At 39.4% G+C, this 25881-nt stretch overlaps 1 protein-coding gene across 2 annotated transcripts in view; it reads right to left on the bottom strand.

The window, feature by feature from the left end:
- Positions 1-25881, bottom strand: part of FBXO18 (F-box protein, helicase, 18) — a 40705-nt gene that overhangs the window by 8489 nt on the left and 6335 nt on the right. The window contains exons 2-18 of one of the 2 annotated variants that reach the window (XM_004691224.2): positions 22912-23067; positions 20473-21074; positions 16702-16832; positions 16464-16599; positions 15143-15333; positions 12525-12617; positions 11907-11998; positions 10005-10173; positions 9178-9400; positions 8642-8729; positions 8475-8561; positions 7626-7762; positions 4514-4613; positions 4295-4416; positions 2456-2531; positions 1641-1838; positions 1028-1153 (exon numbers count right to left, since the gene is read on the bottom strand). In XM_004691224.2, the coding sequence (XP_004691281.1) occupies positions 1028-1153; positions 1641-1838; positions 2456-2531; positions 4295-4416; positions 4514-4613; positions 7626-7762; positions 8475-8561; positions 8642-8729; positions 9178-9400; positions 10005-10173; positions 11907-11998; positions 12525-12617; positions 15143-15333; positions 16464-16599; positions 16702-16832; positions 20473-21074; positions 22912-23067 (2727 nt within the window). The remainder of the gene's footprint in view (positions 1-1027; positions 1154-1640; positions 1839-2455; positions 2532-4294; positions 4417-4513; positions 4614-7625; positions 7763-8474; positions 8562-8641; positions 8730-9177; positions 9401-10004; positions 10174-11906; positions 11999-12524; positions 12618-15142; positions 15334-16463; positions 16600-16701; positions 16833-20472; positions 21075-22911; positions 23068-25881) is intronic. The other variant, XM_012731359.1, reaches the window with a different exon arrangement.

The raw sequence follows: 25881 nt of genomic DNA, 5'->3' as shown, positions 1-25881 counted from the left end.
TCTAGAATTGTCTTATGTTGTGACAGGACAACCAGAGAAGAAAAACACATGTACAAGTCTTTCCTGCCTACCTTACGCCTCTCTTCTCTCATTCACAATACCCCAGCACGATGGCAAGAACTCAATAAAAAGCAGTTGATCTGTGAATATACTAAAAGCCATTAAATTGTATATTTTACATGGGTGGATTGTATGGAATGTGAATTATATCTCAATAAAGATGTTAATCCCAAGCAAGTACATGTAATGACCAGCGGAAGGGTGGGGGGGGGGGGGAGTAGCAGTATATTAAATAAACTCATCCTTCCCAATGAAAAGCAGCTATTCCCTCTCTATAACCATTTCACTCCTCACTCCATTCCATATATGTTCAATACCATGTTTTCCCCTCATTTACGAATATATTCACTAGATAAGGAATTTTTAGTATTTGTTTTTTAAGCTCTCCAATGTATGGCATCTCAATTTTTTTTTTTAATATGGCATCTCAATTTTGAATCAATGTTTAACAGCATTAACTGTTTGTAGGAAAACTTCAAGTCATTTTATCCTAATATAAACCAAAACAATAGCACTGATGTTAGTTTTACAACTAGCATTGAGTGCAAGTTTATATCAATGCAAATAAGTAAGAGTGCTTACTAGTTCACTTATATGATTTTCTGACCTCTTTAATAAAAAGGAGAATAAAAAAAAAGCTTGTGAGCAGAAAATAGTACATTAAGCTTTTTATGAGGCTGGAGCACACAATGTCTGACAATGAAAACCCAAAGCTGCAGAGTTGATGCAGATTAAATAGGGCTATTCTAAACACAATCACCTGAGAGAGGTGGACCTTGTGAAGTTTGGTTTTTCCTAAAAACCCACAGTGTAAGAATCACAAATGTAGAACTAGGAGGAAGTTTAGAGGTAGGTTTTTTCCTTCTAGAAGGATCCTTTCAAAGGTTCTATATTGAACAACAAAAAGCCAGGCAATCCAAAGGCAGCCCACAGTCAACTCTCAGAGAGGCCCTTAGGGCAGCCTTACCAACTCTGAAGTGTGGCAGCTGTGCGAGGTTGTGCCTGGCACAAGGCACCTTTACAAAATCATCCAGAACATGCACAGTGTCAAACTCCAAGCCTTTGGCTTTGTGCACAGTGCCCAAAATGTACTCTGGAACAAAACACAACATAGTTAGATGGGGGCTCAACAGGGAAGGAAACAAAATGAGGGAAGTACACACTTCCTCCTATGCTGTCGAAATTCAAACCGTATTTTTCTTGCCTATGTGCAGCTTTGTGGGAAAAGGGGCAAATAAGAACCTAAATCAGATGAGAGAGAAAAGAGAGATTGAAGGGGGGGGGGAGTTAAAACTTGTTGCAGTTCACATACCTCAGAATCACACTGAGTATTCATAGTAACTTGCTGACCCCATTATTTTACACACCAAGGCTCCTAAGAGGGGCGAATGATCTGCCCAAAGTGACAGTGGCTTAACAGTGACAGAAATAAAGGGCCTTGAGGAAACCCGAAAGGTCTGCTCTCCTCTTAGGCAAAGCCAGAACTGGCCCTGGGTACATGTGACAGTCATACAGGCAGAAAGGAAGCATCAGAAGACACCTACCCTTTCCCCCTGGGGGAAGTGAACCGTTTTCTTTACCTGCAAAGTCCCGGTCTTCTATATGGCACTTTTCTATCCTTTCCACCAGTTCTGGAATCCTGATATTATACTTTTCAACGATGGCAATCTTTGCTTCAAGCTCCTTATCCTCGGCTGCAGTCACATACCTCTTGAAGCCACTAAAGCCTTCTTTGTGTACCCATCTTCTAATAAACTTGTCCTTAATGAAGAGGTTCTCTAGGGGGATACACACGCAGATTAGCATGACACAACCGACGCTGACAGGCAATGGCAGTAGCTCCACGTTCCCAACCAACAATGGAATCAAGAAATGGTCCTCAAGCTGGGAGATCCGGGTTCTAGTCCCGACTACATCACTAATCTGTGTGTGTTCCTGGGCAAGTCAGTGAAATGCCTGTGCTTTAGCCTCTCCGTCTCCAAACTGAGGTTAAAGAGGCCTATCCTTGAGATCCTTACCTACTTCACAGGGATTTGAAATAGCACAATAAACACAAAGGAAAAGTACTATCAAAATGTCAGACTCGATCACTTGGGACTCATGCAGAAGGTTCCATGTGTAAAGCTGCCAAGGCAGTCAGATGGTGGGGAAGACAGTCTAAGGGACCAACATTAGGAAGAAATTCAGACTTCTGAGCGAAGGATCTGGAAAGAACTGTCAGTACCTCTGAAAATAGGTCTCAGGCATCTCACTCTTGAGGGGAAAAGAGCAACACTATATAGCTCCACCCATTCCAGAAGAAAAGAACACTGACTCAGAACCAGCCCCTCCTTATCCCATCCCTGGTCACGGGAGTAGCTTCTGTTCACGGCGTCACAGCCAGGAGGGTACTCACGTTTTTTCCGTTCTTCCTCTGGCTGAAGAAGGATCCAAATATCAATGATTCTGTCCAATCCAAATGATTTAATCCCCTGAAAAAGTTTTTTGGTGGGATTTTTGTTTTTTTATTGCTTTTCATTTTGTGTTGTTTTGTTGTTATTTTAACAAAACAAAGTAAAGCTGTACATAGAGGTGGGATTTGGAGATGAGATGATTTCTCCAACACAGATCATATTACACCCAAAGTATAAAGGCAACAGATGGAGATTTACAAGCACAAGCACTAGCATTAGGTTATTCTGCAGCTTGAAAACTTAGGATTATCAAGGATGGGCTGCTACTTAAACTCTCCTTATGTTTTTTAGAAGGGGCAAAAATTAGCTGCCCACTACTTCCTTTCAAAAAAGCAATTTAAATCATCTACCTTACAGGAATACAAAATGCTTGCAATGGAAAACATAAAAGTCACCTAAATACAAAGTATGGAGTATGAATAACTTACCGTTGTTTTGAAGAAAGAACTAGAGGCTATCTATAGGTTCAGATTATCTTATATGTAAAGGTGAATTTCTAGGGGAGCCTTATTTTGTCACTGTTCAGCCTAATTCTACTTAGAAGCTTGTGCTGAGCACAAACTGTGGGTGCCCTGACAGAAGAAAGATGACAAGGGCTCCACACTCAAAGATGACAAGGGCTCCACACACTTTTGGGAAAGGGTCACATAACATTAACATAAAACGACCATAACGACACAGTATACATTATCATTTGAAACCAGATGTGGTCAAGTACAGTGGTGCACTCTCTGGGCAATGAGTAGATGCTAAGAGGGGAAAAGAGAGATTTACTATCTATCAATCCGGCATAGATGATATTACAAAAGCAGTTTTCTTAAAATAACAAAAATGGCTAAATTATGCTCTACTAGATGAAATATTGCAAAGTCCTTGAAGTAGCAACATGAAAGAAAACACGCCAGTGTTTTCACTGGAAAACAGCAGACGTTCTCATATGCACTATGACTACAGTTACATAAACTACCTAGCTATCTCTAAAGACAAGACAGAAAAAATTAACAAAAGTGGGAATTATTATATGAAACATGGAAATTACAGCTGATTTTTTTTCCTTTCGACTTCCAAATTTCTCTAACTTGATTACATAAGCTTTATAATTGAAGGAAAAAACGAGAATATCTTTATTATGATTCATATTGGATGTGAATACATAATGGGCTCTTGAAAATGTTTTTTCTTTTCTCAAATGAACAAGAAAAATATTATTTTAGTTGAATGACTTTGTTTGAAGAGTTAAAAATGCCATATACATGTCAATCCTAACTTCCCCGTGAAACAGGTAAAGGAAAGGCATTAGTTTTACCTTCGAGATGGAGAGAATGAGGCACACAAAAGTTGTGACTTGCCGCAAGCCACACAAAGCTAGTGACAGAACCAGAGCTAGAACCCAGTGTTCAAACTCCACCCACTGGGGCCTATAAGCACTTCCCTGCCATGCTGTCACCGCACTTGCTCTTACACTGATGAACAACACACACGAGAATGCTTGCAGTAAGCCAGCGACCTCAACTGTCTAATCAAACATGAGAAGGGCATTTATATCTTTTAGAATGGGAAAAAAAAGGCCCTTTGGTGTAACTGCATCTGGTGTGCAGGAAGTACAGCTAGCACAGTCACAGTGGCCAGGGGAGGGCTGCATGAAGCTGCAGCCTGATCAACAGTCAAAACTCCCTGTATTCACTTGTACAATAATTCTAATTAAACTGAACTTTTTAAATCAATTATGTGTGTCTGCTATGTTTCTGGGCATGAAGCAGTCAGCAGAAGTGTACTCTTACCCCAATCAAATGTATCCTTGCAGGAACTTCGCCATCAGTCACCCGTACAGCCTCATCAAACACATTGGCATTGGTCCGGGACAACAGAGCCACCTGCCCCTTTACATCGCCTCTAATGCCACCTTTCGGGGAAGAAACAAAAACTCTATGGCAAGTCCAAAAAAAAGGAGGAAAACAAGTTTTTGTAGCAAATGACAGAGGAGTAACTGAAAGCCTTACTCTGATGGTTTCCTCCAACCAAAGTCTTTTTCCTTACTCTCTTGCAGACATCCAAGATAGTGGCTCCCACATATGCTATTTCTACACCAAATCTAAAACTCTATTGGAAAACACACAAAACAAAAAGGAGTTAGCAATTGCTTCATGAACTATGTTAGCACATTTTTATCATTTAAAAGTCCAGCCCTGCCAAATCCAGCTGAGTATTCCTGGCTCATCCTACCTGGAAAAGGTACTTGAAATTTCCTACTGCAAATCCACTTGTACCCGAACAGAAGCTTCAGACTCAAAAGAATCACTGACTTTCTACATTTTCAGAATAGCATTTCTATCTTGAAACATTAGTTACCTATTTTTCTTCACCCCTTGCTCCCAAATCCAAATCTTGGCCATTCCTCCAGCATCCTTACTGCTGTTTTTCTTATTGTTGCTATCTGCTCTGCTCAAAGAACCAAACTTCACCTACTTGATCACTTTCCCTCAAGTCTCCTCCCACGACAAATGAGTCTATAAATTCCACTGGATGAATCATTCCCATACTTTCATCAAGACATGTCCTCACTACAAAAAAAAAGGAGAATAACAAAGCAGGTCATCAAATAAAGTTCAATATCACTGCTTAAAGTAAGCTCCTAAAAACCTATAAATAATGTAAAGTCAGGATTACTGAGCAGAGAAAACAGTGATGGGCTCAGGCTCAACAGCCTGCTCAGCTTGGACAGTCTGACCTCCCACTGTTCTCCAAGAGAAGACTTTAAGCAAATCTTCCCTTCTTTCCAAATCAACCCTAACAAAGAAGCTTAAATAAAGACTAAGGGAGACCAAGGAGAGTCTTCTCCTTGCTTTTCAGATTCCCTTAAAATAATTACTGCCCTAAAGAGTCAGCCCCAAGTATAATAATCATTTCCTGAGCCTTACTCAGTATTTCTTACTCTCCTTACTTGCACATGTTTTTTCTATCACCCTTTCTTGCCTATCAGAATCACTTCCACACTCAAAATTTGACTCATCACACTACTTCCTTGACCAACACAGATGTAAAGACACTTTTCTCCCTGAAATTCATGCATATGTAACAATAAAAATTCATGTACTTTAGAGAATACAGTCTAAGGAAAACAATACTATCAACAAACATTCTGAGTGAACTATAATCCACATATTTATAAAATAAATATCTGTACATCCATACTGATATAATTTAAGCTTTGAATAGATAAAGGAGAGAAAACAAATCTCCTTTGAAGAATTACAAATGATTTATGTAATTTTCCACACGATCCTGTGTAAGGGCTGGGATAACGGCTTTCTAGCAAAGCATGCTGTGTGAAAAGTGAGGGAGATGACCTTGGAGAGGCCTATCCAACATCATGAAGGCAAGGTGATCAAGGGCAGTATCAACAGTCATAAGTCATGCTGACAATATGTATCCTCTATACCAAGTGATGAAAATGACACTTTACTTCTGAGATCTTCCTCCCAAGAACCCATTATATCTGTCTAATTAGAAGAAAAATAACAGATGAATTCCTCTGTCAAAATATCTTGCCAGTATTTCCAAAGTCATCACATTTAAGAAAGTCTGCAAAACTATCACTGCCTCAAGGATCACAAGACATGACAACTAAATATAATGTGGCCAACTAATTAAGATCCTGAAATAGATAAAGGACATTGCATAAAAACTAAGGAAACCTGCATAAACCATGGGATTTAGTTTATAATAATGGTTCAATTCTAGTTCATCACTGTACAAATATACTATGCTAATATAAGAAGTTCATAAGAGAAGAAATTGAGCACAGGATATATGGGAACGTTCCATTCTTAGTTTTTCTGTAGCTGCAAAACTGAAAAGTAACGTCCACTTAGAAAACCTTACTGTGAGCTGATGTCACCCAAAATTACAATAGCACATCACAGAACCTTAACGGAACCAAGTCACAGAATAGCTACAAGACTTCTGTAACAAAACTAAATAGAGTTATGATCTAATTAAACTGAAATTAGGTGGCGCCTCTCACACCTTATAATTAGAAGTGTTTCTTAAAAGTAGCGGCTGTCACACCTCTTGGTTTCAGGCCTGCTCACACTTTTAAAAATTACCACAGCCCCCAAGGAGCTTTTATTTCTGTAAGTTATATCTATCTATATATTTAACCTATTGGAAATTCTTAATCATTTCAAAATAACAATAAACTCACTAGGCAATAACAAAGAATATATTTTTTAAAATAAACCTAAAAACTGAGCAAGAAAAGTAGCTGTTTTATTTTCATTTTAAAAAAGTCTCTTGAATGCCCAGCTTAACAGAGAACAGTTAGCTTCTCATATTTCTGCTGCATTCAATCTGTTGATACAATGTTCTGGATGAAGTATGTGAAGAAAATGCAGCCTCATAGAGATACAGAATGAAAAGGACAGGAATACCATGCACACAGTGACAGACACAAACTTTGGTTTCACTTGAAGCCAGATTTTTTTTTTAATCTTTGGCAACTAACATTTGCCTGTTGTACACCAGAAGTCATAGCTTTTGAAAAAATGCCAAACTCTCAAGTATTTGAATAGCCAGAAATGGTCTGACAGTTGTTCTTCCAAATCCAAACGGTACTACAAGAAAAAAGCATTTTTTTTCCCTGTGCTCTTGGTCAGATGACCATCATACTTCCGTACATGACAAAAATTCCTTATGTATACTTCCTATGTCACCACAAAGACCATTAATGAGATGTATCCAAGGGTTAGCAGTTAGTAAAACTGATCATTCTTGCTGTAACCTCAAGGACAGTTTAAGTGAACAGTTTAAGTTTACTGAGAGTGCTGCAGTTTACACTGCACAGAGATTACTAGCACTGTTTTGGCGCAGTTACCCATCCATGCTTTGCATCATCCATGTAAATATCAACATAGTGGAAAAGGCAAACTAATATTAAGAAAGTAGTTCTGACAGCAGATTCCCTGAGAACCATACCTGGAGAACCACTGCTAAAAAGCCAGGACTTGCTACTTATTATGAGCCTCATTCGAAACCCCGCACACAATAAACAAAGTGGAGAACAATAATATTTACCTACATGCTTCTGGGGGCTCAGAAGCAGAGAACTCTTACCTGTGTGAGATAGAAGACATGAGTGTGAGGGACCGTAAATAGAGCATTGACTGCACCACGGAAGGTATAGATTTGCTGGTGTGGGTCCCCGACAAAGATCTTCCCACAAGGCTGAGACAGAACTATATTCATGATGGCTGCAATCAAAAAGAGGGAGTGTAAGAGGTCTGAAGGAACACCGAACCACAAGCAAAAAGGAACCCTTTCATAAAGAAGAGGGTGAAAAGCTTTCATGACACTTAGCCAGGGCACTCTGAACAACACGCATCTTTTCCTGCACAATGGACACTCTCTACCCAAAGAAACAATTGTATTATGCACCAAAAAAAAAAAAAAAAAAATTCTAATCCTAGGAATGAATAAAATTATATTTCTTATTGAGTGTAAGAAACCACAAAAGCTTATGTAGAAAAAGGCAACTGTCTTCTCTCTGAATACTATACTTTAAGGTCTCAAAATGACCTAGAAAGCCTACTAGCCACTTAAAAAGATACAACACAAATTGTTCGCTCTGAATTAACACCCTTTTCCTACTCAGCCTGAATCCAGGCTACTAACATCTGATAGCTATGATTAGGCAACTTTTTAAGAATAAGCTAAGCAAAACATTTAGAGGAAAATAAATCTGCTTCGGGAGCAGGGTAGAAAAGGGTGAGGGAATTTGGAAGGCCAACTGTTAGATCCCAATTCTAATAATAAAGAATTTCTGACTAATAACTAAACATCACTTATTGCTCTTCTTTATGACAAATAAGAACAATCAACTTATTTCACATATGTGTCCTCTTACATAATCATGATGCTGTTTCTATGTATTTGAGACTACTGATGTCCTGAATAGTTTATCACCTGGGGTACAGTCCTGGGCCTCATCCACAAAGATGGCGTCAAAAGAGGCAAGCAAAGGTTTGCTCAGCTGCCAGAGTTTCAAATAGCCTAAAAGAAAGCAGCAGCAAGAGTGAGATTTTGTAGCTAAAACAGGTACAGTTAATAGATGTCAGGCTCTGGGATCATACCGTCATGAGTCATTTGGTAAGCCTCTTCTTTGCACTCCCCCAGCTTCCGCATGTTGTCCCAAAGTCGGCTTGCTTCAAGGACACCATTCTAGAAAGCAAGAGACATGGTAACTCCGTATGAGACCCTGAAAGGGACAGCATCCTGAAATCACATTTTCATTTCCACACACAGCGGTCAGAGCAAAATCTCATCGCAGCAAGACAGGGTAGGGTACAAGTGCTTCCGAACCTCCCTCCGCGGCCCACCAGTCTTCCAGTAGGCTCAAGTACCAAGGTGAGGGAGGAGTGGAGGCCGTACCAAGCCCAGTGATAGAACATCACTCAAAAAGCAATAAACCTCATGTGATTTATTCACTGTCTGTGCTTCGTCTGTTTAATGTGGGAAAACCAGCATGAGAACCAAGAGTGATGTCCATGCCTTTTCTTCACAGAAAACACAAGCTATTGCACTGGGCTGAACCCTCCCCCTCTAGCTCCTACACGCAGCTCTGAAAAAATGAAAGACAAACCTAACAGTATAGATTTTAGACACTCACCAGTTTTTCATTCGGTTCAACCATGACCCTCTGTCCTTGGCTGTTTTTACACCAAATAGGCACATGATCAATTGTCAGCTCTTCATCAGCGGAGGCAAAGAAGTTTTCTAAAGTCTTACACACCAACTTGGCCCTTATAAATCCACCTTTCCCTTCAGCAAGGACAGAATTGACCATGAAGGGTGTTAACTTGAAAAGATTCAATTTCTTCTTTGATTGGTACCTGTAATGCATATACCAAGGGAACAGGATCTGGTTTTACTGGCAAATCGACAGTATTTCCTGCATGCCCCGCTCCCTTCTCTCTGTGCAAGGTTACTCTAAGTGGGGAGGTGTGTGGGTTGGGGGGTGTCCTTGAAGAAAGCCGAACAAGGTCCACGTAAGATATGAACTGGTTTCCTTAGGCTTCCAGGAGTTCACATATAATACCTCAGATAAACGCAGACTAGATTAGTACTCCAAGGTATGAACCAGAGCTCCCCAGGGTGGGGGTGGGAGGCAGCATGATGGAAAGTTCTGTCCAAGGGAATGCCAATTCAAAAGGCTCAAAAGACCTGGGCCCAGTACCTCATCTTCTCCCCCTCCCCATCAAGAAAAATATGAAACTGCTCAGACTGGGGATATCCTGAACTTCATTCATCCTGACTTTCTGAGCCTCAATTCCAGAGACATGAAAATGTCCCCTTCTGTAAGGTTTTGTTATTCATAACAAAAGTACAAATCACTAACTGTATTTCCTTCCTGTAAATGAAGAAAAAAAGCACTGAATTTTCTTAGCATTGTTGTGTAAGTTTGTATGTGATCATGATGATCATGGCAATGCTCACTTCCGCCCAACGTGTCCATAGGCCATAGAATGAAACGTTTTGCAGGTGACGTTGCTGGGAAAGACTCGCTCAGCCTGCTTTGCGATGCTCTTGTTGAATGTCACGTACAGAAACCTGCTCTCAGACCATTTCTCAGCATACTTGACCAGGGTAGAGGTTTTCCCAGTGCCTGGGGAAGTCAAGAGCAAGAGTGGTGAGTCTCTTACCAGGAGAAGTGTTCCAAACACCCTAGGCAGGTCTTCCCCAAGTTCTTCTCATCTCTTGCTTGAGAAAAGATAGTCACAAGTTTTCCAACACTGGTAGAAACAACACAGTGAAAAGAACAGCCAACTCTAAGCCAGCCTATTGTGGGTTTAAATCTTAGCTCTGGCAGGTGGAAAAACAATCTTAAAGGGCAAGGCACTCATCCTCACTGAATTTCAGTTTGTGACTTAGTCATAGTTGGGTAACAACACTCACTTTGCAGGATCTGGTAGGATAAAGATAATCTTCAAGGTACCCAACAGAGGAACTCAAGTGGTACTTGCAGTTATACTTCCACAGCAAGAGCATGCAAATAAAACTCGAGGATTCCTCTGATGCACTCTGGCCTTTGTCTGCCCTACCTCTTCACCATTTGTTTGATTATTCAGCTGTCATTCATTTAACAAGTATCGGGCTGGCTTTAGCTCAGGAGTTACTTCTACAAATGCATCAACTTTCACTTAACAAGTATTTGTTAAGCACCTACTGTATGTTTAGCTATATACTAAGTACTGGGAGTATTGGGAGTATAAAGAACATAAAGCTAAGTTCTTACATTACAATCTAGCTAGTAATAAAGTACCAACAGAGTGGAAACAAATAGAACAAAACAAGAGTGTAAAGAGAATTCAGTATACTATTGAAGAATAGGTACCTGAAAACGAATCAAAAAAATCTCACTTATGATAAAAAGTAACACTGTACCTTCCTATTAGCTCTACCTAACAAGGCTGTTTAAAACTTGATGAGATAATGTGGAAGTATTTATAATATGCTTGCACTGACTATTCATGTAGTGAGGTGCCAAACAGCTGTTATAAATGATTTTAGTTACATTAAGAGTTCAGATCTCATATAGAATTCAAGTGGCTGCAGGAAAGCCTCCATCAGGAAGGAAAAAAAAAAGAAGATGGGAATCAATATAGCAAAGAAAGAGCGCAGGAAGAAGGCAGGAAGCTTCGAAGAGGGGAGTGAGGGAAGGGGAAGGAAAAGGAAAGAAAAGGTATGTTTGAGGAGAGAAACATATCCAGCTTTGAATTCCACTTCCAAGCTTATTTGCTTATTTAACCTAAAGAAAGTCAGTAAGTCTAAACTTTAAGTCTTTATCTATGAGAGCTAACTTACCAATCTTATAGAGTGACACATTAGGATTAGCATAATAGTGGGCACATGGAGGCATTTAACCAATTATTACTGTTGTAATAGGATTTTTAGGTAGGAAAAAAGCCAGATGGAACTGAGGTAGAGAATGCAGTATATGCGAAGGTTAAGACCAAAGAATAGCCAAGTACTTTAGGAGACTAAGTATAGCTGAGTGAGGCAGGAGAACAGAAAACAAAATAATCCGGAATATTGGTTAGAACTAAATGGCAAAGGGTCTTCACTCTGCAGAAGTCAAGAAGCTACTGAACATGGCCAGTCTCTCCCTAGGACAGATAACAGGCTCCACCAATCCCAGGTGTCCTTCCACAGATAGAGTCTTCTGGACTGTGTGTCTCAGCAGACCATCAGTGTGCATGCTCCATGGAGACATGAAAGGCAGGGTTCCTTTTCAGATTATTAGTTAAATATAAAGGTGAAGATACTCTGGCAGGTAGCAGGGAAAGGGCACTAGTGACAACGGCAAAGCTGACTACTACAAAAATGGAGTTCTGTTACCTGCAAATGCCATAATTTTTACCACCTGAAGAGGTTCCATCTTATGGCTTAGAATCAGCTGTTGTTCATGTGTAAGCTGGATGGTTTTCTTGCTGTAAACATTATGGAAGAGAGATTAGAAAAACAAGAAAATTGAAAACACCAGATGCTAGACTATCCAAAACCCAAAGAGGACAAGTGTTTGAATGGAAATTTAATCCCCAAAATTTGTAGTCCCTGACCCCAATGCACTCACAAACTAAAGACATAATTTTAAGTGATGTCTAAAACTGGCTATGAAAAAGTATCATTACTCAATAAGAAATGATTTTAGATTTAGAAAGCCTAAAGATTTTGTGCAAAGCACATTCAACCAAATGTTATGCTTTTTCTGTTTTTAGTGTTAGCCACACCTCAGGAAAGCCAACTTGTGGTTTTATGAATAAATTAACAAAACCCCTGACATCTAAGAGCAGGTGGTACAATTGAAAATGAAATGTCTAGAAAAATGAAACAAACAAAAATCTATATATTGATAGGTTAATTTTAAGTAAACTACACCTCAGTAAAATTTAAAATATCTTTCCTCATTCAGTAGAAGAGTAAAAAAATGGAAGACACACACATCTACATACATACCCAGGCCAAACTGATGGTTCCTCCTTAACTTCTGTGGCCTGAGTACAGGAATTCTCCTGAAGATACAGGCAATAGAAAATGTTGTAGTGAATCCTAGTAAGAAAAACAGCAAATTTAGAGACTTCAATTGTTACAATCTCTTACTTTTTCCTCAGATGTACTTAGACCTTTTATCATTGCTAAAAGAAAATATCTACTACTCCACTATGGAAAGCTGTGTGGTGTGGTTCTCAAAATGCTAAAAATTGAGCTTCCATATTATCCAGCAATTCCTTTCCTGGGTATCTATCCAAAGGACACAAAAACAATAATTCAAAAGAACACATGCACCCCCTATGTTTACTGTTGCTCTACTTACAACAGGGAAGATGTGGAATCAACCCAAATGCCCAAAAACAGATGACTGGAACAAGAAGATGTAGTACATATACACAATGGAATATTACTCGGCAATCAAAAAGATAAACTCATGCCATTTGTAGCAACATGGAGCTGGAAAGGATCATGCTTAGTGAAATAAGCCAGAAAGAAAAAGAAAAATAGCAGGTGGTTTTACTCATAGCAGGAGTGTAAGGGATGGGGGGGAAGGGGGGGATAAAAAATAAAATATATATAGGGACTATGGTGAAGTGGTAGTAGGAAGTCCACAGGGATTACAACTGAGATAAAAAAAAAACGTACAAAATGAAGAATGATGTAAAATATATATATAATAAAAGAAATTATACAACAACAAAAAAAAAAGAAAAGCCCCACCACCCTTTAACCAAAAAAAAGGAAGAATTTAAATCTATCTAGAGTTGACCACATTCCTCTGGGGAGCACTATTCTGGGAAAGATACGCAGCTCCAGTGTGTATTGGCAAAAGAAGATGCTAGGAAGTACTTTAAGGAACAAGACATTAGATATGAACATAAGAGAGAGTCATAAAAATATTTTGAATTAGTTGAACAGATGTAAATTCTGCTCCCTACTGTAGGATTCTTGCTGGACATCAACTTCATGTCATCTCATCTTTCTGAGCCTCCATGGCTCGGTTCTCTGCCTTTCTGTGATCATTAAAGTGATAATGGTCTAGAACAGAAGAAAGTCTCTCTGAAGGTCCCAAGGGTGTTACACAGACAAGATAGGATTACCAAGGACTCAGAAACATGAAGCCTTTGATACAACAAGTTCCCCTAAGAATATATTCCAATTTCTGGTCTTATTATCTCCTAAGTAAAATAGGATGTAATATAAAACACAACAAAATTGAACTTGGTATCTCCCATTCCTCATCTAAGTCCATGTAAACATGCAGATAACTTGTGGGTCATAGTTACAAGTAAAGACATTATTCATCAGTTGTTGATTTTACTATGTCAATTATGTTATGAAGCTCCTTGCCCCATGTCTCGATGACATAGAGGGATACAATGTAAACTGCATGTAACCAACTGAATTAAAACTCAGAAACATAGCAGGTACTCTGACATTCATGGAGAATGTTCCATCCATGAGACTCAGCAAGGGTAAGAGGCTGGTGCCAGTCCCACTCCTCCTTGGGCTCACTCATTCCAGAGAATGGAGTCTGGGACTTCAGCTCCTCCGGGACCTGCACCATCCTCAGGCCACCTGCCTCCGGCTCAGGAATGGGCCCTTCCAAATACTTGGGATTTCTCTCTAACCTCTTCAATGGCCTACAGCTTCTTCCCTCATTTGGACATTGCTGACCTCTCATAATCTTAAATACTAAGAATACTCTTACAACATTCTTGTCAAACTAGACTTCTTTACCCCTGTATACACTAACTTGTTCCTGTCTCTAGGCCCTCAAAGGCTCCCTACGCCTGCCACCCCAAATCTCACAATGGCCAGCTCCTCCTTGACTTACAGGTTTCAACTCAGATTTTACTTCCTCAGAACAGTTTTTTTTCTCAGTTTACCTGATCTCAGGTAGTTTCCCCACTTCCCCACTTCTCTCACTATCACCCTGTTGTTTTCTTGCAATGTTTATCATTCACAAAAAGGTCCTACTTTAAACATATTTACTGAAGTAGTGCCTTTCTCCCCTGAAACACAGTCCACAAGAACAAGAATGAGGCCATCTAATCCTCTCACAGTGGCCTAGGAAACTTTCTGACATGCAGTAGGTGCTGAAATGTGCTGAATGTACATATCCACTCTCACACTACAAACACGTCATCACTCTGGGAAGTGAGACAAGGAAACCGTGGCTGAGTAGTCAACATGCCATAGCTCTTTCATGCTAAGATGATATAGGGCAGATAGCACTTAACTACAATTGTTATAGCCTATCCTCAAAAAGAGAGAAATGGAGGGACCAGAGGCCAATGTACTCCCAGCTAACTACTGTCATTATGAATAAAGAAGGCTTCTTTATTCAGACTTCACCTCAGGCTTCAGTTGTACTGCAGTTTACAGACACAAAGCATCTGACCTTCATGGTTGCACCTCAGCCTCACCATACCTTTATTTTACACATAAAGGAAAGAGCAAAGCAACTCCGCGTGAGACTTGCCCACTGTTAAGTCAGTAAGTGGAGGAGCTGGGAATTACAGCAAGTCTAGGACTTTTCACTCTATCACAGTGTCTTGTTCTTCCTCCCACTGCTTTACCGATTGCTGATGTTAATTCCCTTCTCCCTCATGGCATAGAGAAGCACAGCAATGCAGTATAAGGTCTCGGTGATGTCTGGCATGGTCACAGTGGAGCTTGGTCTCCTGAGGCAGAAGAGCAGCTGCTGGATGTCACTGACACTGCTGGACAGCAGGACAATGGCTGCCACCAAGGCCCACACATTGACACCCTGTGGAAGGAAGCAGACCAGGAGAGAAGACCCATGTCCTATCAGACACCCAGTGAAGAAAGTCACACTTGTGGTCCAGGTGCCATAGACAGATCATATAATACAGACTGTACTGTATGAACTGAGTTCAAACTTCCCAAATGCCGTGTGGGAAATAATAGGAAGGAACCTTTTCTTTTGCCCTGGATTTCTTTCTTCACGTCACTTCTAGGTTTGCATTCCTAGTGCTCATTAACTGCAAAACAGTCATAAAATACCTAACATAGGACCTTGCACAGAGTTGATAATCTCACCTTCCACAATTCCTTTCCAGGTCAGGTGAGTTCTCACAGACCAGAGAATGTCCAAACAAGCTTTCTATTAACCAGGTTACATAAATTATTGAAAATTCATTATTATGACTATAGTATACTCCTCTATTTTAGTAAGAAAATGTTCACTAACAGAGAAATAGTCAAGACTGACATATAGCTTTGTCATTCTTAACATTATTTCAAAATCCCCATTTAAAAAAATGCATTCTAAAAAAGGACTTCTTTTATGACTCTATCACTACTCTCTCTACCTCACCAGTAATCATTTCACAAAAGGTAAAAAGAGATGCACAAGTTGGATTTCCAACCCTCTACTGGCTGCAGAATTCAGGCTGAGGTCACATGTAGTTTCCAAGATAAAATTTAACACTCTCTGATCTACATGAAGGACCACAAGAGTGAATCTAGAAATTGAGGACTATTTCTAGTTTCTTATTAACTCACTATATGTCTGCAGCAAGACCATTCAGTTCTCTGCACCTTCTAAATAATTCAAGTTGTCAACATTACAGAGGGCTGCCTTGTAAAGAAATACTTAATAATCAAAGTGATCAGAGGCTAGATGAGAATTCCTCAACAGACTGAGAAATCAGACTAAATGCTTTTTAAAATTCTTTCCATATATAGGATCTATAATAATGTGACCTTTCATTTCTCTAATGGAGTTATGACAGGAAATATGCTTCAAAGCAGAGGTTAAAGGGCAATTTTGAAAATAAATCTAAAGGAACCTGAAACTGAACCAAGTCACCAAAACACGTTCTTCCAATGAGAAACGACGTTACTTCCCCAGCCACCCACAGCCTCTTCCCGTACCGCAGCAGCAGCATAGAGGTCTGGGAGGTGTTGACGCACGCACGCCTTTGCCTCTGGAAGGAGGAGATGGTCCCTCAGGCTCCACAATGCCCTCCCAGGATCCACACTAGGGGAGCATTTAGTGGTGGCTGTATATCTGTAAGACAGTCACAGAAGAGCCCACAAGGAGATGATCATGCATGCCAAAAAAAGGAAAAGGACTTCAGAAATGCTTCCTTCCAGAAGAAAAGGAACTCACCGGATGAGGTTCAACACACACAAGTCAGACTCCTTCTCGATGCCACAGCTCAACAGGATACCATCCACTTTGCTGACAGCTTGCTCTTCATTCATCAAATATCGATGATACAGTTTTTTCCAAGGTATGAACTATATACATTTTTAAAAATCGAAAATAAAATACAGACAACAGCTATTAGAAAGCACATTAGGCCACAAACACATTGGGTATCTTTCAACAATTCAAAAGCAATTACAGCTCACAATAAAAAAAAAACTCAGAAAACCGAGCAGAAACATATACAAACTTTGGTTGGATACCAGGAGAACCTAACACTAACTTATAGAATGTTGGAAAGGCTAGCATTTCAATTTCCCTGTTTGAAATATTAGGTTTACTATTTTAATGAGGATTAAATAATATGAGAGCTATGGCTATACTCACATCAGACAAAACAGACGTTAAGTCAAAATTTACTACAAAAAAGAGAGATTGTTTAATAATAAAAGTGCCAATAAGATGTAGCTATCAAGAAGATTTAACTACCAACTATAAATTTATATACACCAAACATCAGAATTCCCAGAAAGTAAACAACAATAGAATTGGGTCTCCCTGTGGCACAAGGATTAAAGTCTCAGCTCTGTTGAGCTATGTCCAGCCGCTGTGGCATAAATTTGATCCCCAGCCAGAGTTGACCCACATGGAGAAGCTAACCTCTCCTGTTTGTGGTGAATCCTCTTTCAAGCACAAACACACATACCTGCCCCCACGCCTCTGGTCTACAACTCAGTTCCTATATGAATAAATAATCTTAAAAAAAAAAAAAAACACTGATAGAATTGAAGGAAGAAACAGCAACTACACTGATAGAAGGCAATAACTCCTCTTTCAAGAATGGATAAATCAGGCCCTCCCTGGTGGCGCAACAGGTTAAAGTGCAGTACTATGAAGCTATCTGAAGCTCCTGCAGTTCGATCCCTGGCCAGGAAGGTGACCCACACAGTGTAACAGACCTCTCCTGTCTCACCCACTGTTCTCCTCAGCAATGTATTTCAGTACATCTGCCTGTCCTATTTCCCACTCTGTCTCTGATGAATCCTCTCACCATCTGCACTTCTGGCCTTTATCCCAGTTCTTGTATGCATAAATTAATCTTTTAAAAATAATGGATAAATCAACCAGACTGAAAATCAATAAGGAAACAGAGGACCTGAATAATACTAGACCAACTGGACTTATCACCACCATCTAACAACAGAATATACCTTTCTTGAGTGTTCCCAGAGTAACAGCCGTGGCTCTGCGCAACAGCCGTGGCTCTGCGCAACTTCTGGCCATGGGCCAACAAAGGCCACAGGTGACCAAGAGCCATGACAGCCGCCACCACAGGTGCTTCACCAAGCATACCAACTTCTGGGACATGATCCGGGGGTGTGTGGCTTTGTGCCCTATGAGCAGTGTGCATGGAGTTGTTCAAAGTCTCCAAAGACAAGTGGGCCCTGAAGTTCATCAAAAAAAGAGTGGGAGGGGAGAAGGAAACACATATCTGCACCAACAGGAAGAAAGAGGAATTGGGTGAGGTCTGGCTGCCACAAGGAAGGTGGCTACCAAAGTAGACTGCACTCCTCTATAAATAAAAGCTTTTCAGAAAAAAATACAATCTCAAAGCAACAACCTAACTTCATACATTAAAACTAGAAAAAGAACAAACTAACCCCAAAGTTAGCAGAAGCAAAATAACAATGAAGACTAGAGCAGAGAAACAAAACAGAAAATGGAAAAACTAAAATAAGAATGAAACTGAGAGTCTGTATTTTTTGAAGATCAACAAAATTGACAAGCCTTAAGCAGACTAGGGACAAAAAAGATTCAAATAATTGATATCAGAAGTGAAAGAGAACATGACAGCTGGTTATCACAGAAACAAAAAGTATTATAAAAGAATCATGTGAATCGCTGTACCAATGAATTGAGTAACTTACAGGAAATTACTAAATTCCTAGAAACACCCAACCTACCAATACTGATCATGAAGAAATAGAAAATCTAAACAGACTAATCATGACTAAATAAATGATCAAAAATCTCCCAACAAAAAAAACTTAGGATCAGATGGCTTAACTGAAGTTTACTGAACATTTCAAGAGCAATTAATATAAATCAAAATTAAAGTTAAAGAGGAAATACTTGCAAACTTTTACTATGAAGCCACCATTATCCTGATCCATAGCCAAAGAGAAGAAAACGAGAAACTTAGAAGAAAATGAGATCTATTAGAGTACTAAAAATAAAGACATCATGTCATTATTTGATGACATCATGGTAATGACAAAAACGGCATTGTTCAAACATTTAAAGAGACAGCTTCTTAAACTGTGGTATCTTTCTGAAAATATTTTCAAGTAGAATGGAGAGAACCCTCACTTAACCCTAATATTTATGACGATTCACTTCATATCAAAGATCTCAAATCCTTGAGTAAAAACACTAAGACACAAAATAGAGTTCCCTTCTAAAAGCAAAAAAGTTGTATCTCAAAATGTAGGAGACAAGATCCCACACAAAGAATGAAGCAGTAGTGATGTGAAATTTCCTCCAAAATCTTTTGTGCTTAAAAGTGTCACCTAAGTCTTGATCTATCTGTTTTGAACTCCAACCTTTAAACTTTTAAAAACTTCAGTATATTTTAAGGTAATGATCTCTGTGCCTCTGGTTTAGTCCTAATGGCTAGTCTGAGGAACATAAAAATTAATCAAATCATTCTACCAACCCTCAGATCCACTGAAGAATTTGAACCTAAAACCTGGGAAGTGAACAAATACAATTTAAAAAACAAGGAAAGGTCAGGGAGCCAGGCAGGGCAGTAATATACTAAGAGTAGCAACAATAACTTGAGAGTCCGTGTGGTCCAACAGTTTATCAATAATTTACAGGCGGAAGCCTTGATATAGAATCTGATAAGTCTGTAATAGAGGAAAAATTGCCACAGTAGCATGGGAAGAGAAATGAGTAATTTCAATGGAATGAAATGGGGAAGAGTAGTTAGCGAGAAAGTGAAACCTTAAAGAAGTAGTCAAAAGTCAACAGATACATGAAAGCCCCATCACTGAAGTGAAGGTAGGGGGATCAAGCCAATATACAGAGGCTGAAGAATACAGGAAGGCCTGGAATAATGTCATTTTACTGTAACTATGATGAAAAAAGTTTACTGGACATGATCACTGTGTGGAGTTTGTATGTTCTCCCCATGAATGTATGACTTCTCTGTGGGGACCCTGGTTCCCTCCTTCATCCCAATGATGTGCAAGTGAGTTTCAGAGACATGACTTAAAACAGTCCCAGTAAGAAAGAGTGTGTATGGGCAACAAGCCCTGCAGTAGGAGGGTGTCCTGTGCAAGGCTGGGTCCCTACTTGCCTTTAAGTTGCAGGAGGGGCTCTTTGATGCCAAACTGGATGAATAAATGGTTGAAAATAAATGAATGAATAAATACAAATGACTGTTTAATATTATAAGTGTTGGATTTTTATTTATTAGCTTGGTGATGTTTTTACGACTAGAAATTTGCCATAGCAACCTAATTCTTGTTGATATCAATTAACTTAGAGTCAAATTCATTAGACCATGTTTTGTTGGAATAAAAAGGTGGGAAAACATGGAAGGCTTGAAATGCCCCTGGAAGTTTGGTTTAATCTAAAGGCAAATAGAAACCGCCATTTCTGAAAAACACTATAATCAGCAGTAAACATTAGGTGAATGAAATCATACAGCTACAGTGGTGCACCTACCAGCGGATCACTGATTATCTCCTTCCACAGGTGGCACACCAAGCTCAGATTCCAGTAGAGATCTTCCACCGGCAGGAAGGCAAAGATGTGCCTCAGGACCTCACTGGGCAGGCTACAGATGTGGCTCTGTGCTTCTTGGCAATGGGAGGTCCCAAGAAGCCCATAGCAGGAGTCAGGAATGGGATCAGGCCCAATGTCCTCCACTTCCTGATTGCTATCTCCAGACTCTGAAGGGGGGCAGTACAGTGAACTGTCTGCGTCAAGTCTGGCTTCTCTAGGCCTTGAGCATGCGAAGGACAAATGCTGCCGAGGAGTTTTCTTAGAAACGCCATCCCACTGACCAGTCCCTGTGGCTTGATTCCACTCATCCTCGAAGGACCGAGAGCGCTTCCGTGCAGGCAGAGCAGACCCTGGAGAGCCCAGTCTTGCCTCTCCATCATCCTCCTCAGGCAGGGCACAATTGCTCCCTGCAGCAAAGATCATTTCCCCTTCCGAGTCCTGAGAGCTGTCCTGGCCCACAGAATTGCTTTTGGCCATGTCATTGGTGCACTGCTGCTGGCCAGCTAGGAAGAATTCAGCGATGTGTCTTTGATGTCCTTGTCCTGTGGGAAGAACATTGTCAGAAGGAACAAGAAACAAACAGAAATGATCCATTCTCGACCCCATGAGAAAAGTTGACTTTCAATTACTATATTAGTAGAGGAAAGAGACAGGATAAAATTTATGGTCAACTGATGATGTAAACAGCCAAACCAAAAAATATTTACATTTGGCAATGCCATACAGTCAGGCACATGTTTGGAAAGAAACAGACTGATTTTCTGGTGTGTTGGTCACATTATACACAAACTGATAGCTGAAAGGACAGACAGACTAAACTGCAGCTCACGTTTACATACCCACGTCAAAACATTCACCACTCCTGGCTGGCTCTTCCAATAGAAAATCTAAATTTGCATAAGCAGAAGGAAGTCACTTTGGATTGTCGGGATACAGTAAAACTGACTCTTTTCATCTGACAGAGTTTAAATCCTTTTAGGTTTATTTCTTCCTATAAAACTGACCCATGATTTCTTTTCAAATAAAGAGTCAGAATTCTCTGAGACTAGAGTGCTGCCTACTCTAGTCTGTATATTTACTCAATAGGCATTTACTGAGTACCTAAGATTTTGAGACAAATATAATCTCTTCTGGCTTTTATAGGAGCCTAAATAGTGACTTTAAACATCACCACTGAATTTCACTAATAAAAAAAAAGTCAATGTCAATGAAGCAAAACACCTTACCAATACACAATAAAACACATGGTTTCTTCCGAAATGGCTTTAGCCAAAATCTTCATTTTGGAAGAGAGCTGAACAAAACTAGGCTTACCCTTTAATAGAACTTATGACATCTACTATTTTTTTCTGTAGTGGGGGGAAATTATTACTGTGTCTAAGATAATTTGATAACCAAAAATTGTAGTTGACATGTCCTGGTTAAATCCTGGTATTTCCTAGTGTGGAACACGATCACACCAGTATTTATGCTCAGGGCCAGTACTCTACATGCTGACAAAGCCCTTGTCAGTAAAGAACTAACAACACAGAAAAGATGACCTGCACACACACAACAAACAATATATCAAGTAACATATAGCCATTGAAATTAAAATTGCCTCAAACAATTGATTGTAGTAGTTTCAAAGAGTGATAAATACATATTATAATATAAAGATAATAAGATTTTAACTGAATTCTGAAATCAGTTACATCAGGGAAATAAAGCAATACAGGTTCTATCACAGGTACTCACGAAAGTAGGAATTCATTTAGCATGTAGAAAAGTTAAATGTCAAAAGTGGAATTTGTATGCAATAAATAATAAATAGCAGATGCTGGCGAGTTGTCTGAGTCCATAACAGTAACAGGGAAACAATTTACTTATATTCTTGGGACCAGCAGTGCCATGAGAGAAAATGGTGTGAAAGAACATTAATGTGATATGTTCTAGCTGGTCTGGAGGGTTCTAGCAGTAGTCCAGGGATGAGGTGACAAAGGGGACAGTTGATCATGAAAAGCACTGCAGTCAGGGACATTTGGGAGAAAACTAATGATGCAGGGCACTTAGTGAGATTCAACAAACAGGAACACTGAAAAGATAAGAAATCACAATGCTTCTAGATTAGAATAGTGATGACATTAGATGGGTTTCTACCATGTCATAATTAAGCAAGCTAATGGAATTCATGCAAATACATTTTCCTGGGAATTTTACCAACTGCTATAATATGCACTGGAATTTCCATAGAAAACTCACAAATAATAGAAAAGGGTTTAAAGCTTTTACAACAGGACTACAAAATGGCAGTGGCAATATTTACAAATACTGGAAAATAGTCAAAGGTCACACAGATTATAGATTCTGAAACACAAGATACTTTTTGGGAAAACATACCCCTAGTCCCTCTTTTTGTTCTGGTTCTAGGATAGAGACCATGATTTGGGTCTCTGTTTGTCCATCTTTGAATGAAGGGCTGGGTCACAGTCAAGTGACTCTGAGCTAAATGTTGGCAGTCGATGGCTGTAAGATGCTTCCGCTTAAATCGTCTCACTGTTTTGTACCAACAGGCAAAAGAAATGGGAAACTCATTAGTTATCACCAATTCTACAAGCTAGCCAGCAAGTTATACTCAATTTTCAAGAATACAGTGTCTGACACCCCAGCCAGTCCCTTCCCTCTCGCCTATATTCCCATCACCTTTCAGTCATTTCATAGTTACTTAGCATTTCTTCCTTAGAATTTAAGGAATTCTGAAATAAGACTGTCAAATGACTTTTTCACTTATACTTTCTGGAATACTCATTCAGGAGAAGGTGCCACTAATGAATAAGTTGACATTTGGTATCTTTTCCTTGATGTCAGCCAGGGCATTTATGTTTGCATAATTGCCATAAATATTTAAGAGTTGGCTGTAACTTTTCAAAAATAAACTCATTCATCATTCCCTACATAAATCAGCTTTTCCAAGTCTCAAAGAACACAATGATGACTGGTAGTCACTGTCAATTCCATGAGGGGCCATAGTGTCCCTCTTAGCCTCCAGAGTATCTAGTACTGAATACTGACTTAAAAGAATGGGAGAATCAAATCTACTGTAAGGACCTTCAGAAGAGAAAATCTCGTATTATCCCTGAGCAACACACTATAGCAGTAATTGTACCTAGAACTCTGTCTCTGTATTATCAAAATACTTAGTTTCTGTACCTGTTATTGTATATAAGGTCTAACTACCTCCTGTGACATTAAATAGAATAGTTGTTCTACTTCAAAATAGAATAGTTTATTTACAACAAAACAAAACAAAACCAGGAGAGCATAAGAACAGATATAATAGAACTAAAGTTAACCTTTACAGGAAATGGCTGCGAGAATAGGACCAGTTCCTGCCAGTACATTTTCACAGGTTCTAAAAACACTAGTGTCAAGGGGTTAAGGGTGGTCTTAAATGCCACAATATCACTCAATTTTTCCTTTAAGCTCGAAAATGGCTAAAACCAAGGTTCTGAGTCTGACTGCTACACTTTGTTTATATCATTATCCACACCAGTCCTTAGCATATTCAATACTGATCCTTCCAAATTCCCATTTACTCTCTAAAAGTTTTAACAGAAACTTTTAAAACATCATGGACATTTTGACTTAACTATTATTTCTACACACAAAAAATAATTCTACAAGCCTTTCCCTCCCCCGTACCCCCCGCCTTTTTTTTTTTTTTTTTTTTAAAGAAAATATACTGCAGGGGGGAGTAGCAGATGAGACAGGAGATGTCTGCTATGCCATGTGGGCCACCTCCCTGGCTGGGGGTAGAACTTCCGAACTCATGTTGAAACAGCTGTGACCAGCTTGACAGTGCTCCACTTTAATCCAATGTACCACCAGGGAGGGGCCCTACAAGCCTCTTTCAAAAGGTTGGGCCTCCCTGGTGGCCTGTCGGGTGCTATCACCTCGACAGTGATTCCCTGGCCTGGGTGCTGACCTACAGGCACAGCAGACCTTTCCTGTCTCACCTGCTTGCTCATTCAGTAGATCTGCCTGTTCTACTCCCCACTCTCATTTCTGCCCCCCACTGTTTCCTACATCCCAATTATATGCATAAATAAATAAATCTTTAAAAAAATTGCTGGAGGTCTTATAACCACCTAAATATAGTTAAGACGCAGTGACAGAACTGACCTGCCATGAAACATGATTTACAAATGTGTTGTTGGTAAAAGCAGTACAGTACCATGAGTGGACAACAGACCTTAAAGGGGGTTAAGCTAGGTGTATGGTTTTTTCCCTTCAGCTTGAAACTGTAGGATTCCAGGTCACTCAGCTTCTCTAGGTCTTAGCAGTGTTACAATGGTTAAATGAGAAATGCATCCCAAAGCATTTGTTAAACATCAAGGCCTACACAAACATATTCATCTGCTAAATCTACTTAACAAGGCTTATATATTATCATTTTAGTTAAATACTGAAATAACTTTCAAATTCCAAAGTGTCATTTAATGGTAAGAAAAAAAGCAGACTGGCAGTCTAACTACAGCTAGTGATATGTTATTGAAAATACCTTAAAACAAAGCATATTTAATTATTTAATATACACAGAAAACACCCTTTTTATTGCAATGGTCTTATAAGGTTTATTCTTCTGCCGTTATTGAACATATTCCTCTTCACAGAAAACTTTAAACTTACAACTAAAGAGGAAAAAAAAATGAGGCTTTCTATGTTAATTTTTAAATTTTTTCTAATGTTAAAAAAAATAAACAATCTTATTCTAGACATACATACAAGAGGAAAAACTGAATGTGAGGGTTTTCTGTATCCAAAAAATAATCATTTATCAACCTTCTTCAGACAACTAACTGTAACAATGACATCATAATTACACACAGAGGCATTGGTAATGACCAGCAACTAATCAGCAATGTTTTTTTTCTACTGAATATCTAAGAGTCACAGTGTGCTTCCAGAAGATAAGGTAGTCTGTCTTTTCCCGCGCTGCACCGTCTGCCTGAAGCATGGTGGCAGACACATAAAACAAGTTCAACAAACACTTAAATAGCAAGGGAGGTTGAGCTGAGCAAGGTGAGGGTGGCAAAGCTGCGGGTGAAAGAACCCAAGCCTGGATCACTAGGAGTCTATGCAGAACAACAGTCATGTGGAACTTAACTTGGCAAGCACAGACCACAGAGCAGCACTTCCTGCAAGTTATACCAGACAGACAAGGGGACATCAAAAGTTATACCAGACAGACAAGGGGACATCAAAAGAACTGTTTTGGAAAAGTATACATGGATAGCAGACTTGCACAATTTGTAAAATATGTCTGAATCTTAACTTTTTGTCGAGATTAAAATTTTGTAGAATTCTAAC

The sequence above is a fragment of the Condylura cristata genome, unplaced genomic scaffold, assembly GCF_000260355.1.
Source record: "Condylura cristata isolate star-nosed mole 26May11 unplaced genomic scaffold, ConCri1.0 scaffold00030, whole genome shotgun sequence".
Lineage (NCBI taxonomy): Eukaryota > Metazoa > Chordata > Mammalia > Eulipotyphla > Talpidae > Condylura > Condylura cristata.
Note: the sequence above shows the minus strand (reverse complement) of the source record. Positions and strands in the feature narration are given on the sequence as shown.